At 34.8% G+C, this 19,794-nt stretch overlaps 2 protein-coding genes across 2 annotated transcripts; both read left to right on the top strand.

Annotated features, from left to right (window-relative positions):
- Positions 1–5,341: 5,341 nt before the first annotated feature.
- LOC110728031 (tyrosine decarboxylase 1-like) lies at positions 5,342–13,454 on the top strand. The gene is made up of 13 exons (XM_021907636.1): positions 5,342–6,011; positions 6,272–6,395; positions 9,386–9,458; positions 9,547–9,777; positions 9,950–10,113; positions 10,654–10,794; positions 11,302–11,361; positions 11,506–11,670; positions 11,777–11,833; positions 12,083–12,147; positions 12,371–12,494; positions 12,804–12,941; positions 13,076–13,454. Coding segments are annotated over exons 1-13 (1,500 nt in total). The 5' UTR covers positions 5,342–6,009; the 3' UTR covers positions 13,232–13,454.
- Positions 13,455–14,446: 992 nt separating this feature from the next.
- LOC110728030 (serine/threonine receptor-like kinase NFP) lies at positions 14,447–18,436 on the top strand. Its single transcript, XM_021907635.1, has 2 exons — positions 14,447–15,892; positions 17,597–18,436. Exons 1-2 carry the CDS (start codon positions 14,726–14,728, stop codon positions 18,329–18,331), a joined length of 1,902 nt encoding a protein of 633 aa, XP_021763327.1. The 5' UTR covers positions 14,447–14,725; the 3' UTR covers positions 18,332–18,436.
- Positions 18,437–19,794: the final 1,358 nt, after the last annotated feature.

Raw genomic sequence — 19,794 nt, 5'->3', positions numbered from 1 at the left:
TATTAATTTTTTATAAAGTCAAGGAAAACACAAAAAAAATATTGGAAAAACGATATTGTAACGTCATTTTTGCGTCTTTTTTTGTATGTTAGTGCAAAAAAACTTATAAAGTTAAAGTATTCAAAGCTTATTAAGGATAATTTTAAACGTTATTTAAGGTTGTACACATATTTTTTATAAAAAAATCGGTCCGGTCCAAAACCGGTTTTTATAGGGTTTTGGACCGGACCGGACCGAAGACCGGGAAAATGAATTTCAAGACCCGAAGACCGGACCGATTAATTCGGTCTGGTCCGGTCCAGTCCGGGGTGGTTCGGGCCATTTTTTCGGTCCATACCGATTTATGAACACCCCTATGCTTGGCGCTTGTTAGCCAGGGTTGGCGCCAACTCTGTTTTTCGTGCGTCAGCCTCTGTTTTGTTTATTTTATCTTTTTGGCTGATTTTTTCTATAAATAACGTATTAAAAACTCCGTTTTCATTCACCAGTTCTCATCAACAGTCACCTACAATTAGTTTTCATTCAATTAATTCTCTCATTCTATTCTCTAATCATTCACCATCTCTCTCTTTTCTAAAATTGCTCTTTTGCATACAAAATTCCGCATTCGCAAGATCTAGAAAACACCTAGCCATATTCGAAGTTGTCTTCGCCCTAGACGTGAAAGGTTTAATTTCTGAGGGTTTGGTCCCAAATCTCTATTTCAATTATTTAATTTAATTGTTTTGATTATTATTTTCCTTGAAGTTACTAACGTGTGTATTTTGTTATTAGAAAGAGGTACGAGGCATCAAAGTAAGTGCTTTAATGGTTTTTATTGATATTATGATGTAGAAATCATGTTTAAATTGTTATTATGATATTCCTAGTAACATGTCTAAGGTAATTTTAAATATTAAATATGATTGCTATGATGCCTTTTATTTTCTTCCTAATATTTATGATTGTTAGTATCATGTTAGGGTTAAAGATTTGATTTTTATTGCTTAGTGACATGTTAGGGTTTGTTATTAATCTTGTTAGTATCATGCCTAGGATCTTGCTATTTTTATTATGCTTTAATGTTAACATGAACACTTGAAATTAACGCTTGAAATTATTCCGTACTTTAGTGTATGATCACAGTGGGGTTCAAGCTAGGGGTTAATGCTTGAAATTATTCCCTACACCTTCTCTCTTTCTTTTATTTCCCCACTCACTTAATTCCGCCTCTCTTTCCTTCGTCCTCTTCTCTCCTTTGTCCTCATCTCTGCACCTTCTCTTTCCTGTTCCCCCTTCTTCGTCCCCTCTTCTCTTTCCTTTCCCCTCTTATTCGTCCCCTGTTCTCCTTCTTCGTCCCCTCTTCTCTTTCCTTTTCCCTCTTCTTCATCCCCTGCTCTCCTTCTTACCCTTCTTCTACTTCTTGTTCACCACTCACTCCTCTTTCTCTTTCACCACAACATCAAAAACAGGTTTTTCCCAAACCCTAAAATTCGTCAACAGTGCAAACGAAGGTTTGTTAGGTCGAATTCAAACATGAAAACTCTAGATCTGTAGTTTTCATGTTCGAATTTGGCCTTTTAAACCCAATTTCGTGGTTTTTTGTGGTTAAATTAAGGTATGTATCTCTCTTTTTTAAAAAATATTCATTATATTTATTTTTTTCGGATTTTTTAAACAAATTTGTGTTGATGGTTGATAAATCTGGGTTTTAGTTGGATTTTTTTTTTATGTTTTTTTCTGTCAAAATTTTTTATGTTTGAGTTTGGTTGGGTGGATCCGGGTAGAGGTTTGGGCGGGTGGATTCGGGTTAGGGTTTGGATTATGGGTGGATCTGGGTTAGTTGGTTGTGGGTTGTGGTGGGGGGTCTTTGAAGTTAAGGTTGTGGGAAAGTTCGGTGGTGGTGGGGTGAATTCACAGTGGTGGGTCTGGGTTTGGGTTTGTGGGTTTGGTTGGTCTGGGTTGGGTTCGGTGGTGGTGGTCGATCTTGGAGGTAGAACGGTAGGGGACAATGGTGGTGGTTAGCGTGGTGATACGCCACACCGGTGGTGGTGCGATGTTTTTCTTTATTTTTGTAAACAAAATTTCTGACGGAAAGTTTCGACGGACTTTGTTTCCGTTGGAGATTTACGACGGATTTTTCCAAATCCAGATAACTTGGCAACGACAGATTTTCCGTCAGAAATTTCGTCGGAAAAGTGATTCTGACGGAATTTCCTTCGGAAAAGTTCGAATTTCCTACAACCTTTTTTCCGACCACCGTTTTTTACGAAATTCCGTCGGAAACGGGTTTTTCGACGAAATTCAGGGTGTTTCCGACGGAAAACTTCCGTCGAAAACGGCCTGTTTTCTAGTAGTGGTAGATAAAGTATTTATATAATTGAAACACATATGAAGTATTTATTTTTAAAAAATGAACATACAGTTTAAGTAATTATTAAAATAATAATATTATCCAAGATTCCAACAATAATATTATCATTTTTTTTCCTTTCTTTCAATTTTTACTAATTTTCAACAATGAAGTTTAGTGCATTTTATGTGTGACCGCCTGGTTAATCTCTTTCTTGCTGGCAGATGTCCTATGGAACTAGGAGAGTATATTGCTAGTGCTCACACCACTTATCAAGCCCGGTGGTGGTATACGTCCTATAGTTGTAGGTACTGTTTGGCGACGTTTGGTTTCGAAGGACAATGCTGTTATTGTTGGCCAGTCTTTGGGCAGTTACTTTGATGATCTTCAATTTGGCGTTGGGATTTTTTCAGGGGGTGAGGCTATTCTTCATGCTGTTAATCGGTTGATTAAGGATCGTGGTTTAGACGTTGGTCTTTCTATGTTGTTGGTGGATTTTCAAAATGCCTTCAATCTAGTTGATTGTGCGGTCATGTTACGTGAATTCCGTCGTCGTTGTTCGGGTATTTCGCGGTGGGTTGATTTCTGCTACTCTAATCCAGCCAGATTGTATTATGGGGACCACACCTTATGGTCGTCTCAGGGGGTGCAGCAGGGTGATCCCCTTGGTCCTCTCCTTTTTTCTTTGGTTTTACAACCTCTTGTGTGTAAAATCAAAGATGCTTTTGAGGTATGTCTTCAAGCGTACGTGGTATTTAGATGACGACACTATTATTGGAGACACTTTGGTGGTAGGGAAGGTTCTACAATTTATTATGGAGGAAGGACCTCGTTTTGGGTTGCATCTCAATGTGGAAAAAACTGAAGTTTTCTAGCCTACAGAAGACCCTCAAAGCAGGCTTGTGGGTGTTTTTCCCCCTTCTATTGCTCGACCATTGCATGGTGTTAAGCTGCTTGGTGGTCCCGTTAGTTCTGATTCTAGGTTTAGTGGCGAGCTTGTGATGCAGAGGGTGACCAAGACCATTGCGCTTATGGATAAGGTTGTTATGCTAGATGATCCTCAATGTGAGCTGTTATTACTTAGGGCATGTACTGGAGTTTCTAAACTTTACTTTGCCTTGCGCACTTGTCCTCCAGGTGCATTCGAGGCAGCTCAGCACGTTTTCGACGAGGCTCTTCGATCTTCCTTGAAGTGTATTGTTACTGCTTCGGGGCCTGGGTTTGGTGATTGCCAGTGGCGGCTTGCCACATTACCATTTGCGTTTGGAGGGCTTGGTGTTTATTCCGCGAGTGATGTTCGTCATTATGCTTTTCTTGCTTCTCGGTTGCAGTCTGCTGGGTTGCAGACGCAACTTCTGCGTCGTACTGGTATTGTGGGTCTTGGTCAAGCTTTTAAGGATGTGTTGAGTCTGTTTACTAGAATGGTTGAGTCTGACATTTTAGGTAATCCTTGTGAGGTCGCTGCCCCTATACTCATGAAGAAATTGGTAGATATATATTTCACAAAGGTTACCGCATCTGCAGAATCCACCTTTTCTTTGTCTCCTCGGCAATCGGAATTATGGAAGTTGCAGCAGAGTGATCACACCTCTACTTGGCTTTGGGCAGTCCCTATTTCTGGATTGGGTCAGACGATGAACGCTAAGACATACCGATGTGTGATGTGTTATTGGATGGGTGTTCCATTGTTCTCTATCTCGACACCGTGCTCTACTTGCTCTCGGGTTTTTACTGGGGATATATTCGGCGACCATGCGGTGTCGTGTGCTGGCATTGTAGGTATTAAACATCGGCACAATGTTGTTTGAGATACATTTGTTGATATTTGCTACAGATCTGAGATTTCAACAAGAAAGGAGGTTGACATAGGATTGTCTGGAGGGAATGACGGGGCCCTCAGACCTGTCGATGTGTTACTTTGTTTCGGGACTGGTTGTGGCTGATGCGGCTCATCGGAAGCGGGTTGAGTATGAAGCTTGTTGTCTAGCGATTGGATATGGTTTCATTCTCTTCTCCTTTTCTTCGCTTGGGATTTAGAGAGGGAGGCTGTTGCGTTGCTAAAGAGGATTCAAAGGTTCTCGATGATGCAAGATATTGGGGCTCGTGCTGCAACTCATATATTCACTAGGGTAGGCTTTGCTATACCTAGAGGAGTGGGGACCCAGATTGTATCTCGGCTTCCCACTAATTTATTGTAGGTTGTATGACTTTTGTTTTCGAGATATAATAATAATAATAATAATAATAATAATAATAATAATAATAATAATAATAATAATAACAATAACAATAATAATAACAATAACAATAACAATAAGGTGGATCCAATCTCAAGTCTTAAGTTGAGTTTTGAAATTTCAAGACTCAACTTGAGACTTGCTTGAGATTTAAGAAAAAAAAATGAGAAAAGTTTTAAACATAAGTCTTAAGATTCAAAATGATGATGTCACCCCCAAATCTTAAGATTTGGGGCTAAACTTACTCGAGAGATATATTCTTTGCGGCTCACCATTAGGCATTTGAAATGTCTTTTAAGTCCTTATGACTCATCCAAACTACTAGAAGATAATCAAGCCTTTTTGGAGTTAATTAATGGTATGGTTAGTTGTAGGTTGTACGTCATAGTAGCCACAATATAAAGGAGCAAAGAGAGTACATAAATAGTTAAATACATTAAAGGATTGTCAAATACTATATTAAGGATGACATGACATGATAGCTTTTAGTCCTGTTATTTACAAATATCATAATTAGTCAATGAGAAAAGTCAACGATTCGATCCATCCATGGAAAGATACGAGACATAACGGCAGAAGTCGGGTTACAATTTATACACTGTTCGTTCATTTTTATTTATTTTTCAATTAGAAATTAGAATGCACCTGTGTGGCTGTGCGCTTCATCAATCAAACACGCAAATACTACCTCTGCCTTTAATTATTTATAATAAAGAAATATTGTATCTCTTACAAATAATTTATACCCTTTTATTACAAATAATGAAAAAAAACAGAGTCAGTAAATTATAGGCATAATTTTGTTTCTCATGTCATTAACGACAATTTCATACGGAGTAATTATATATCTTCACAAATACGGAGTATTGGTAATTTTTTGCCTTTCATTTCTCACTTTTTAATCTTCTTTTCCCACGAGCAACTGGAGACCTTTTATTTTTCTTCTCTCTTTTTCCTTTTCCCACTTTCTCATTTTTTGTATCTTCAATAGTTCATTCTCCCAAGTTATAATATTATTGATATAGTGTAATTAATATCATGTATTTCATAGTACATAATTATCCTTTCAAAAAAAAAAAAAAACTACGAAGTATTATTCAATTTTCGCGATCAATTGATGAGGATCAAAGAAGTATTTGATGATCTTATAAAAATATGCTATGGTTGTCAATTATAATTATAATTACTCCGTACTATTTATTCATGTTGACTTGGTTACACCATGTAACGGATTAGTTGGTACTTTAGATGTTAAGTTGCTATTTAATCGTTTTCATAAAAATAAATACTGTATAAAAAGAATTTTAAAAAATAATTAAAAAAAAAAATCTTGCTATATAAAGTGTCAAGGGTGTGAGTGTATTCCTGCGTCAGAACGCTCACAATCAATTTCGATTCCATCACAAGTAAAAAAAACCAGGCGTCCACCACCAATTTAAAATGTAAGTCCTACTATACCTTTCTCTGCATACTTTGTTAAAATCCGACCTGTCAATTAAAAAAGAACGGAGGTAGCTACTAGCTAGTATTAATCGTTACAGTGCTTATATCTTGCATAACCCGTTTGTAAAATTTGTAAAGAATACCATTGATCATCTCTTGCCATTGATCTACGGAAATACTAGTATATTAATGTGTAATACGACATATATGGTTTTGTTGATTGCGCGATTTTGGTGATGGATACGAAAATAAATAATAGGGAGGGAGAAAAGTTGAAGGCCATGGATGCAGAGCAATTGAGAGAATATGGACATCAAATGGTGGATTTTGTAGCTGATTACTACAAGACCATTGAAAACTTTCCCGTGCTTAGCCAAGTTCAGGTTTATTTCTTCCTCTTCGGTCATTTTCACTTACTCGTATGTATTTAATTTATGGGGACTTCAATTTTTTAAATTACTTTTTTTTTTTAAGGTAAGGATACACAAATTAATTAAGCCTTCATCTGCTTTTTTATTTATTTTTTTATTTTATTTTATTTATTTTTTATTTTTTTAATTTTTTTTGGAGGGGGATAGTGAGTGGAGTAGTTAGACTTCACATTGAAAGTGTTTCTATAATTGTATAAAAAAAAATAGTTTTATTTAAGTGAAAATAGGTTTTATATACATGCAACAATAAATCAGTAACTTCCAAGTTACAAATTTATTCCTTCATAATTTATTATTATTATTATTTTTTATAGGTAGTATCGCCATTTTGACTATAGGATGCATGTTTAATATTGAAATGTAGCGAAATTATTAAAAATATATAAAGGCTAATTAATGATTCTTTTGAATTGAAGGGTGATTAAGTAAAAATATTAGATTCCTTAAAAAAAAAAAAGGTAACAATAAGAGAGGGATAGGTGATTGGGTGGCTAAAAAATTGCACTTTGATTATTTTTCTCGCTCTATGTGAACAGTTAGACTCCGTTTATTTTGATTAAAAATAATAATAATAATAATAAAAAAAAATCCATTAGTAAACATAATTGTGAAAATGGGAAACATAATGGTGAAAAAGATATTCTTTTGTAGTTTGATGATGGATAATATAATTCATTCCATATTTGTAGTATTAGACAGAATGTACTTGTATAATATAATTTATGAAAGTAACGTTTCTAGAACAATGTTCATAAGTTCTTGTCAAAAAAAAAAAAAAAAACAATGTTCATAATTTCCTTCATATTCCTTTTTGGTGTAATAAGTTGTGATATGTAAGCTTTGCCATCGAAGGGAAATGTCACATATTTTGGGATGAAGTTGTTGGAAGGTGGAGCATTAAGATAGATAGAGAATGCCAATTTTGTTTAAAACTTGATCTACTTGACATGTTGCATTTCAAGTGATTGGTGAGTAATAAATGACCTCCTAAATTTAGTTAGATTGATGATGTAAATGCTACACAATCCGTTGAATTGTCTTCTATTATCATCCATATGACATTTACATTCTCCATTCTTTGATTTCTTTCAATTGCAACATTTGAATATTTACATTATTAATGGGCAATCTTATAACTGTCTTTTGTAATATGTGCATTAAATATAGAATTTTGCTAACGAACACCAAACATTAAAAATATTTCTAAAAATAGTATTCCCTTTGTAAAAAAGTACCAGTAGAGAGATAAAGTAATAAAAGTGCATAGGGAAACAAAATTATAAATGGAAAACCTAACTTTGCACAAATATTATTGCAAACTGGTGGGAATTTTAATGCAAATGGGTCATTCTTTTTAGGACTAAAATTTTAAGCCAAATGAGTCGTTTTTTCGGGGACGGAGGTAATACGGAGTATTAATTTGGAAATATATGTCATAATTACGCGTCGATCGGTGTTATTAATATTTATTTTAATATAGTAGTTTTTTTTTTTTTTAGCATCTTACCAATTCCCCTAGACCTTCATTAGTTTTTGCCTATTTAGAAATACTACCTCCGTTAAATGTTATGTGTAACTTGGGAATATTTTATATCTCACAAATAATACCCAAAAGTTGCACATAACATTTAATGGAAGTAGTATATACTTTGTGCAAGATAAACTAAGAATTTCATGTGTGATCTTAAGTGGTAGAGCTCAGGTGGGCAGTGGTCCCATATTTTATCGTGGGTATGAATTATTGTACGGAGTTTGGATAGGGAGAGGGGGCACTATAACTTAGATAGTTGGGTTGAGCTAACACGAGTTACACGACAATGGGCTCTATCAAATAAAGAATGGTTGCAATTAATAACAAACAAATACGAGTACAATACTTTATAAAGGAAAAACAATGTTGCAATTAATCAGAAATGAAAGGTAGTCATAAATCATGACTTGAAAATTTTATGATTGCTCTAATTAAATGTCACAGACTCACAGTACAGCTTTATTCAGTTTAAGTGGCCTGGTTACGGCTTCATCACTGAAACTACTACTCCCTAGTCCCCACTATTCCACTACTTAGTACTTAATTACCACTATTGGTGATGTAGCATTTTTCAAATTTCTTGCATAGATTCAACTAAGGGCTTGTTCTCATTGACTGAACTCAGCTGAACTGAACTGAACTGAACTGAACTGAGCTGAACTAAACTAAACTGAACTGAACTGAATTTCAACGTAAGAGAACAGACCCTAAGACTTTATAAAACTTCTATCGTATACTCGGATGTATCTAAAGTAAGTCAACATGGCCTTATGTGCATTTTTTGTTCGAATTTTTTTGTGGTTTTAGCATAATTAGTACTTAATCACATGAACGTAAAATTTATGTACTATCTTATCTTACCTATGAGTTCATGGCAAGGCCAGTCATATGTCATGAGCAAAATGAATGTAACATATTTGATATTAAAATTTAACCTGTTCTAGCTAGTCTCATGTTCCTAAAAGTTGAAATCTATAGTGGATTTCAAGATTGAATATTTTCGAATTAAAACAATAGTAAAATGATACTCCCTAAATTTTTATCAACTATATTCAAGGACATCAATGAGGTTACAGGTTTAGGTGTTAGTCATTGTTGTTATTGCATTAATTTATAAAACTAACAAGTAATAATGAATTGACGTATATAAAACCAACAAATTGTAGTGCATTTTTCCTAAGAAATACTTAGGATAATATGAAACGAGAAATTTTAAGCCAATTTGTTCTTGGAATGTTGGTGATATCTTATCTGTTCATCTTCGTCTTCATTTTAGTCCTCGTATCATGTCGTAGTAGATGATTATTGTGACCTTGCACGATTCAGCTAGACTAATGGATTTTTGTACATAATATCCCACGTATCCAATCAATATATAACTCGTCAACATGGCATTCTCTGTGAAATGCAGCCAGGGTATCTTCGTGAGCTTGTACCGGAGTCTCCACCTGTTCATCCGGAATCCTTACAAGATGTTCTCAATGGTTAGGCCATTATTTCAGCTCCATTTTTAGACTGTCTTATGTTTTTTAAATCATAATCGACAAATTTTGAGACATATATATCCTGCAGATATAAAATCAAAGATATTTCAAGGGGTAACACATTGGCAAAGCCCTGGCTATTTCGCGTACTTCCCTTCTAACAGCAGTATCGCCGGATTCCTGGGGGAAATGCTTAGTGCTGGTGTCAACATTGTTGGCTTTAGCTGGGTTACCTGTCCTGCAGCAACAGAACTCGAAGTGATTGTTCTAGATTGGCTTGCTAAATTGCTTAAGCTACCTGATGCCTTCCTTTCTTCAGGTAAGTCTGACTGATGCAGTGCTGTTACATGCTATGTAACTGAGACGCGTCTAGAGGTGTTGAACTCAGATACGTGTTCAAGTGTCAGACACGGCCATCTAAAGAACGTGACATCAATATTGTACATGAAAGTGGGGTGCAATGAAAACTGATGCTTCCAATGATATTGCAGGAAAAGGTGGTGGTGTCATACAGGGTACTGCCAGTGAAGCAGTTCTGGTTTCATTAGTGGCTGCGCGTGATCGGATGTTGAAGAAAGTAGGAAAAGATTCTTTGGGGAAACTAGTTGTTTATACTGCTGATCAAACTCATGCTTCTGTAAAGAAAGGTTCTCAGGTATTTGGTAACTGACTCTTTCTTATCCTCATCTTTCTGTCATTTAGTCTGAAGTCATATGCTCAGGGTTTCGAATTGTTTCTACATGTGATCAGTCAATATATTCTACTTGGAGAATAAAAAACAGAGGAAGCAGGTGAAAAGATGAACCTTTTAGAATGAGATTAATTATCAGAACTTATGAAACAAATTTACTTAGCAATAAGAATGCTTTGAATTGCCAATACATTTTGAATTTTGTCTTTCGGGGTCTTAAGGGTCAATGTTGCAATCACGGAATGCTAACAGCTAACATAAGATTATGTTTATAGAATAGTTGAATACATAGCTATGTTACTTGGATCCTTCACATGAAATACACAAGTCTTGCCTATTTGCCTAATGTAACACAAGTACCCATGTTCGAGTATGGTGAAGAAGAAAGTTGACAATGTAGCTAAAAGTAATCACCGGCGAAAAAAAATATAACTAAAAGTTTTGCGTTTGTAAGACTTGTTTGATTCTTGATTCTGATGTTCTGTCTTTTCTGTGTAACATAAGATTGCAGGAATATATCCTGAGAACATCAGAATTTTGAAGACGGATTCATCAAGTGAATATGCTCTTAGTCCTGAAGTACTTTCTGAAGCAGTATCACATGATGTTGCTTCTGGTCTCATACCTCTTTTCTTATGTGCTACTGTAAGAATAACAATCCTTATTACTCTGATACCTCATATCAATCCTGATTTTGTTTGCTGTTTTAGTGAGACGCGGGAATTCCACTTTTCTTCTAGTTTCCAACTCTTTTCTAAGTGATTTAGTCCGACTATTACCTAGAATTGCTTAAACAACTACAAAGTATAATCTTTAAAATACTTGCACAGCAAATGTTAATTTTAAGACCAGTAAAATACTGTAAGCTCATATATCCAGGGCGGCATGAGATCTAGGCCAGAATAATGGTTCTTAAAATCCATACCAAGGTTGGCATCAAAACAGTAACCAAATGAGTAGGACCCTAAAGTTTCACCAGATTGACAAAGAAATTTGAATAATGTTTGTATCACTACTGGTGGACTTACCTTAAGCAACTGACCCGTTTCTGCAAGTATTTCGTGTGCTGTAATGATCATTGGAATACCGGGAGTGATACCAAAGGTAATTTTGAAATCTAACAAGACTAATAAGCATTAAGATTGCTTGCAGATTGGGACAACCTCGTCAACTGCAGTTGATCCATTGCTTGCTCTAGGAAAGATTGCTAAGGTATGTAATCAGCTAAATACTAATGACTAACCAGTAATTCTCAGAGTTTGAAATGGGTACAGGAGTTCATAATAATAACAATTTACTAGGCTTGTTCTAATCTTTAGTATCTTAAGAAGATTTTCTTGTTTAAAATGTCGGCAGAGTAATGGAATTTGGTTTCATATTGATGGTGCATACGCTGGAAGTGCTTGTATATGTCCTGAATTTCGCCACTATCTTGATGGCGTTGAAGAAGCTGACTCATTTTGCATGAATGCACATAAATGGCTCCTTACAAACTTTGATTGCTCAGCTCTTTGGATTAGAGTATGCTACTTCACATTATTTGCATATTTATCTGCTCAACTCATTAAATTTGACACTGTATGTATCTTTTCAACTCTTTTGGTCTTACAATGTTTCATGTTTACAGGACAGAAGCGCTCTGATTGAATCCTTGTCCACGTATCCAGAGTATTTGAGAAACAAAGTAAGCTCTCGCGTTGCATGTTTATCTGCTTGACTCTGTATCGGAGTATGTCAATTATGTCATAGCTGTATGATGGGGCTGTTCTGCTGCATGAAAGTGTCAGCAAGATTTTTCTGAAAGTTTGATGTTCACCTTCATTTTGGGGCATTAGTTGTTTAAATTTCTGGCTTATAATTAACTAGAAATCTCAACTGAGGATCTCCTTTGCATATGATTTTCTTTCTCTGACAAATACTAACTGGTTACCAGGCTTCAGAAGCAAATACAGTTGTGGATTACAAAGACTGGCAAATTCCTCTTGGTCGTCGATTCAGGTTAGCCTAAAACATTCATTTATGAGACATAGCTATAGTAAATTCTTGTATGAGGTATGTATGTCAGGTAATAGAGTTTACATAAATCAATTATGCTTTACTCTAATTACTATTTCTGGCATCTCGTCTCTACAAGAATAATTGCATCATAATCTGCAGTTAAGCACTTCAATTGATGTCTGATTCACTTTGCTTCATAACAGTAATGATTAGTATCTTGCAGATCCTTAAAACTTTGGATGGTAATGCGGTTATATGGCCAAGAGGGTCTGCAATCATATATTAGAAATCATATAGCATTGGCAAAACGGTTTGAAGAGCTTGTTCGTCAAGATTTGAGATTTGAGGTAATCTTTTACACCAAGTGGCTCGCTTTTCTTTCTTTCTGTGATGCTGGTTGTGGCATTGTAGAGCAGGGCTTGATGATAATCATATTTTGACTAATTGAAATTTCTCCTGTTTTCATAGTTTCACCTCAATATCATGTGTGCTTCTGCATGCTTGTCAGTTAATTTATAGCGGTGTTTTGTATCAACTACAGATCCTTTTGTTACATTATTGATTTTGTGCCTTCTCTATTCTGTTCAATATTTTGATCACTGAGCATAGTTTACAGCATATGCTTTTCGACATAACTTAAAAACTCGGTTGGGCAGGTGATTACTCCTAGAAAGTTTGCATTACTGTGTTTCCGGTTGCTGCCTCCTGGCAAAGACGAAAACCAGTGTGATAAGCTCAATCGTGAGCTCTTGGAAGCTGTCAACTCTACTGGAAAGATGTTCATTTCTCATACAGTATGTATATGCCATACTTTATTCTACAAATAACTTGTTAAGATTATTTAGGAAATTTATTAAGTTGCATAATTAGCCAGATGTAATGGTAGCATTGGCAAAGCTCCTAATCATACTGCTCTTCAAACATATAGGTTCTGTCAGGCAAGTATGTATTACGCTTGGCTGTGGGAGCTCCACTAACGGAAGAGAGGCATATCGATATAGCATGGGAGGTCTTGCAAGAAAAGGCCACCGCCTTGTTGAAGCCATATAAAAATGGCATCCAAATTTACTCAAATGGTGTATAATGTACCCGAATTTTTAAAAGATTGATGGTTACCACTTTAATTTGGTAAATAGCTCTTTAGGATAACTAATTGTATCCCTATTAGACTGATGCTTTTCAAGTTGTATACATTTTTTTTTCGCGGCAAAAACATACAAGCAAACATCACTTCTACAGCCCAAAATGCTAGCACACACCCAAGCTAGCCCAATTAAAGGGCTCAATCCAATTCATGTAGTATTAAATCTATAAATGTATTATTAGCACTTTTGATTTATTAAAAAAACATCTTCCTACTAGTACCATGTGGGACAAACAATCAAAAATTATAAAACTCCATTGAAAGCTATATACAACCAACGAACAAAATGTTAATTCATTGTTTCTTACATGATATCCTACAGATTTGGGGTTCAAATCCAATCAAATAAAGGTGTTTGGGGTAGGGATTCCTTTATCTCCCCTCTTCTACTATGGAGTATTTTGTATATAACATGACCTTAGTCCACATTTTTTTAGTATGTAGATAATTGAAGTGCATCTACATAGCCAATACTACTAGAGGTGTCAATTCAATTCGTGTATTTGGATCAAGTTCGATTAGGTCGAATTTATTTTAAATTTAAGTTATACGAGTACTAAATTATTTCTCTATACAAGTCGAAATCTAAATTAAAACTTTTCAAATCGGATTGGTTGGAACAATATTTGGCACTTTTACCCTTAAGTTCCTATTGAAAGAAGCCACTTTTGAACTTTTGATAATTCAACACCATACTATACGACAAGCCTCATGAGTTGGCACACGTCAGAGGTGATTTATTACATCTTATCTAATTACTACATTGTCTACATACCATCTCATCATAAAAGTTGTTAATTAATGCAACATAAAGGGAGTACGAAGTTTTTGACTCTTTCCAAGATGGATCATAATGTTCCTCAACTCCTAAACTCACAAGTCACAACTATTGTAAATGTTGTTCATTTGCTCCAACTTTCTTAAAAAGGAAAAAATAAATAATAAATAAATAAATATATTTCAACTACTATCTCCAAAATAGCTAATAAGAGATCGATAATTCTAACTTAAATAAAAGTCTTGATTTATATATAGATTGCAATAACTTATACGAAGTATATATTATAATACTTTTTCTATCTACATACGTAGTATACAAATTTGACTCTTGTATATTATGCATAAGCATATAAAAAATAATGCCATAACAAATACGTTTCCAAATGCCTATCAACTCCAACACTAGAATATTTATTCAACAAAAAGGCCCCTCAAATCAATGAAACTCTACGTAGTACATACCATGACCCCATGAGCACTTGACCAATACTCTAGTAATCCAAATTTCTTGACCAAATACTAGTAAACAAAACTTTTTCAACTTGTTCCTCAACCAACAATAGTTACAACACTCTCTTATATATGCATCCTCATTTCACCACCCAAAAAACCTAAAACACACTAAACCCTTAAACCAATCAATCCCACAAAAAAATGTTACCAAAAATCCTCCATTTTTCCTATCTAATTCTCCTCCTTATCCTCAACAAAATCCACCACTCAAACTCCCAACCAACCATTAACAAAAAACACACATTTGGCTACACTTGTAACACCAACACTAGCCAATACCCATGTCAAACCTATGTATTATACAGACCCAAACCCCCTGATTACCTTGACCTAGCCTCCATTGCTGACCTCTTCAACGTGAGTCGGCTAACCATCTCTGAACCAAGCAACATAGCCAACCCGTCTTTCGGTCTCAACCCGGACCAACCCCTTTTCATCCCCATCTCATGCGGGTGCAACCCGGTTCGTAACCAAACCCTTAAGTCCATTTCCTTTGCTAACATGACTTACAACATAAAACCAGCTGATACTTTCTATTATGTTTCATCTAATCATTTTGGTAACCTTACTACTTATGAAACTACTATGATTGTTAACCCTACTCTTGATATTTTTAACCTTACTATTGGTAGTAATGCTTATTTTCCCATCTTTTGTAAGTGTCCTAACACTACTCAGCTTCGAAATCGTGTAAATTTCTTAGTTACTTATGTTTTTCAACCTAATGATAGTTTGAGTAGTATTGCGTCCTTGTTTCGAGTAACAAGACAGTCTATTGTTGATGTAAATGGGGATGATATTAACCCTTACGACACGATTTTCGTTCCGGTTTCGAAACTTGTTAAGCTCAATCAACCTCCTGGAGTTCCCACAAATCAAACTGTGGTGGTTTCTACTACTATTGATCATGATCATAAAGGGGTTGTTGTTGGTTTAAGTGTTGGTTTAGGTGTTTGTGTTTTGTTGCTTGTTTTGGTTTCAGGGTTGTTGGTTTATAGGGAAGTTGACAACAGGAAAAAGTCAAAGGAGAGAGATTTTGAAGGGATAAAACAGGGGAAATTTGGAAAACAGGGTAGTGAAAGAAGGATTGTGAAGCAATTAGAACAGAATTTGTTGTTGGCTGATGTTTCTGATACTTTGGATAAATATAAGATTTATGAAATTGATGAATTGAGAAAAGCTACTAATGGATTTGATGAGAAAAATGTGATTCAAGGTTCTGTTTATAAAGGTTTTATTGATGGAAAGTTTCATGTGATTAAGAAGATGAAGTGGAATGCTTGTGAAGAATTGAAGATTTTGCAAAAGGTTAGTAATTTGAACTTATAACCTTATTTTAATTAATTTATTTATTTTGAAAGGTATTTTAATCTATATTTATTGATTTGTTGTACATGTTAATTTACAAGAATAAATTATTTTTATTGGTGAAATTAAATGATGAATAATATAAATTGTTAAAGGAAAGTTTATAAGCTCACTCATCTTTGTACTTCGTATTGTTAGGCTTGTTTGGTTGACATAATAAAACATGGGAATTGAAACTTTCTAGGAATTACAAATTTTGCACTGTATGTTGTTTGGTTGGCAAAAATTTGGTGATATGGGGGAAGTGGAACTTCCTAGGAATTTTGAGTTCCCACAAAATGTAGGAATTCACTTACCTAACCCCCCCCTAGGTAAGTAGAAGTTCCCTTGGGAAGTAACTTCCCTCATTGTTAACCAAACAATTTTTGGAAAATCCCATGAATTTGATTATAGGAATTAAATTCCCATATATTTGCAATTCATGGGAAATTCTAATTCCCTTGTGAACCAAACTGACACCTTAGTCTAATTTGATGTAAAAAGGTTCTTTTATATTATTTGTTAGAATAATTTATATAAGTATATATTATTGTGCCTATAACATACAATTGAAAACCTCATAAATTACTTCGTATTTGAATAAATCCGATCCAGCATATTACTATACATTCATATTTAGGGTCTGTTCACATTTACTTAATTTCAGTTCAGTTCATTTCAGCTTCAATCGGTTCAGTTTAGCTCTGTCGTTCAGTTTTGTTCAGCTCTTAATTTCCCTCTCACATAAAATATTCATTTAAGCTCAATTCAATTCAGTTTAGTTTAGTTTAGTTCAATTCAGTTCATTAAATGTCAACAGGCCTTTAATGTAGAGTCGAGCTCGTTTTTGTCAAAGCTACATATATATGCGTAGTTTGAGTTAGCCAGGCCAATGTTAGAATATGTGTAATTTGAGTTAGCCATTTTTACATAATTACTCAAACACAAAAAAGGATTAAGGATAATTACATTCAACATGTTAGTTAACTTAGAGTGATCACTTAAAAAAAAAATACGAACTTTGAACACTATGTATAAATGCATAATAATAAGCTTGTTGACTAACCGCTTATGCAAGATGTTCTTTTGAAAATAAGATCCCCAATTAGTTATAATTTCTTTTGAATAAAAATTAAACTCCTTGAAGAATAATGATGCCAAATTGCCAATGGGATAAAACTTGCATGTGTATTGTGGAATAAAAATAGTAATAAAACAAACCCTTGTAATATGAGTGGATGAGAGACTAATACGACTTAAAAAGGTAGTCTTTTTAAATTAAACGAGGTTAGTGAAGATATCATTAGTAAACATAGTGGTTAGGTGGTAATTGTTGACTAATTATTGACTATAGATTCCATTAAGAAATTGTGAGTTTATTAAAATTATTGGTGGCACTATTAATATAATAGGAGTATTATATTGCTATGAGTCTATGATTGTGGTTATTAATCATTTCTATGGCAACAACTAGTGATAAGTGTATGATTCTTTGCAAATGTCATCTTGACTCATACTCAAATAGGTGCTATAGGCTGTTAGATCTTGTGTCACGCACAATAATTTTCAATATTAGTCATCAATTTAGCATTATAAAAACAGTATATTTAAGACAATATCCCCCTATTTTTTATATTTACGACAATATCTTCCTATTTTTTGCAGGTGAATCATGGAAACCTTGTTAGGTTGGAAGGGTTTTCCATAGACCCTGAGGATGCTAGTTGCTACCTTGTCTACGAGTACATCGAAAATGGATCTCTTTCTTCGTGGCTACACGAAAACAAGGGAAAATTAAATTGGAAAGCTAGACTAAGGATTTCAATCGACATTGCAAATGGTCTTCAATACATCCATGAGCATACTAGACCACAAGTGGTTCACAAAGACATTAAGAGCAGCAACATTCTTCTAGACGCCAATATGAGAGCCAAGATTGCCAATTTCGGGCTAGCAAGGTCCGGGTGCAACGCTATTACAATGCACATTGTAGGCACCCAAGGATACATTGCACCCGAATACTTGACTGATGGTATAGTTTCTCCAAAGATGGATGTCTTCTCATTTGGAGTAGTCTTGCTCGAGTTGCTATCGGGTAGGGAGGCCATCGACGATGATGGAAAAGTACTTTGGGCTAGTGCCCATGAAATTTGGGGCTACACTGAGGATACCGAAAAGGTGAAGAAGTTGATGGAGTGGATAGACAAGTTCCTTCAAAAGGAGTCATGCTCGGTTGATGCCTTGACAAACATGATGAATGTGGCTATTGCTTGTGTTAATAAGGATCCCTCAAAGCGGCCGAGTATGGTAGATGTTGTGTATGCATTGTGCAAGAGTGATGACCTCTTCTATGATATTTCAGGAAATGACTTTAGTACATCTCCTATTAGAGCAAGATAGAGCATAAGTTATAAGTTAAAATAATGCGAGTAGATTGTATGATTGTGGCTTATTTCTCCTCTCAATTTTTTGTGTTAATCTATGGTTAATGATAATTAAATATAATACAATATTAATAAGCTATATTGATAAACGTGCCGATAAAAATGGATATTTATTTTAGAGAGATATAAATAAAAAATAAAAAAATCTTGTACACCTTTGAAACATAGGAGTGTTTGTTTGGGAATTGGGATGACATCTCGAAATTAAAAGACCAACTAATGCTACCCCAAAAGACACGCAAGACAAAGTTGAAATAGAAGCATATAAATTCAATGCCCTCTTTTGAACGCCGCCTTTGATAATTCTACACCACATGAAAAGCCAGCCACATGAGTTGGGCAACAGGTCACAGGTGATCTAATACCCCTCTCATCAATGCAAAATTTGTTAGAAATCATCCTATTACCTTTTTTTTTATTATAGTATCTCCGTTTTATATTTTTTTTTTGTAACTTTAGGGTATTATTTATAAGACATAAAATATTCCTAACGTTGCAAAAAATATGAAACGGAAGTAGTATTGTTTTGACTAATTAACTCCATAAATTAAAATAAAAAAAAATAAAAAAAAAAATAAAAAAACAAAAAAAAAAACAAATTTGTAATAAGAAATTAGAGCTATTACACACATGAATATCCTTAATTTTTTTTATTATTTTAACAGCAACTTTTTGATGTAGTAGGCTACATCATGCGACAGGGGTTATCTGAGTTTTTTTTTACTATGAGTTACTAGAGTTTTTCAGTCAAGGGTTATTAGGAGTTCACTCGGTTAAGGGTTACTAAGTTAGGGTTACTCGAGTTTCTTGGTCAAGCCGCATACAAAAAATTGTAACTCAAGTAACCCCTGACCGAAAAACTCGAATAATCCCTGACCAAGAAATTCGAGTAACCCCTGACAGAGAAACAAGTAACTCCGGAAACTCGAATGACCCATGACCGAGAAACTCAAGTAACCTCGGAAACTCGAGTAACCCCCAGACCGAGAAACTCAAGTAACCCCGAAAACTCGAGTAACCCCTGACCGAGAAACAAGTAACCCCGGAAACTCGAGTAACCCTTGACCGAGAAACTCAAGTAACCCCTGACTGAGAAACTCAAGTAACCCATGACCAAGAAACTCAAGTAACCTCTGTCGCATAGCGCACGGTACAACAGACCGCATATAAAAATTTGTGTTATTTTAAATGTTAAGGAGAATAACTTTGAAATGACCTCAATCCTTACGATTTTTTTATGTAATATATATAAGTTAGTTACTTTAAAAATAAGGGATTCCTACTCTCAAAGTGTCTCTAGTAAGGAATGAATCCCTAAATTCAAAATTAGAAAGTACAATATGCCTTACTAAACCAAGATTAGCTTGGTAATATCCATATTATGTCTTCAATAGCTATATACTAGTAATTTGTTGTTGG

The sequence above is a fragment of the Chenopodium quinoa genome, unplaced genomic scaffold (assembly GCF_001683475.1).
Source record: "Chenopodium quinoa cultivar QQ74 unplaced genomic scaffold, ASM168347v1, whole genome shotgun sequence".
In the NCBI taxonomy this organism is placed as follows: Eukaryota; Viridiplantae; Streptophyta; class Magnoliopsida; order Caryophyllales; family Amaranthaceae; genus Chenopodium; species Chenopodium quinoa.
Note: the sequence above shows the minus strand (reverse complement) of the source record. Positions and strands in the feature narration are given on the sequence as shown.

What these genes read in the sequence shown, in the direction of transcription:
- LOC110728031 (XM_021907636.1), top strand. An exon ending in CTGTAAAGAAAGGTTCTCAG is followed by an intron (nt 10,114 to 10,653) that starts GTATTTGGTAAC and finishes GTGTAACATAAG; the next exon opens with ATTGCAGGAATATATCCTGA. An exon ending in AGATGTTCATTTCTCATACA is followed by an intron (nt 12,942 to 13,075) that starts GTATGTATATGC and finishes TCAAACATATAG; the next exon opens with GTTCTGTCAGGCAAGTATGT.
- LOC110728030 (XM_021907635.1), top strand. Translation starts at nt 14,726, where the DNA reads ATGTTACCAAAAATCCTCCATTTTTCCTATCTAATTCTCCTCCTTATC. An exon ending in AATTGAAGATTTTGCAAAAG is followed by an intron (nt 15,893 to 17,596) that starts GTTAGTAATTTG and finishes TATTTTTTGCAG; the next exon opens with GTGAATCATGGAAACCTTGT.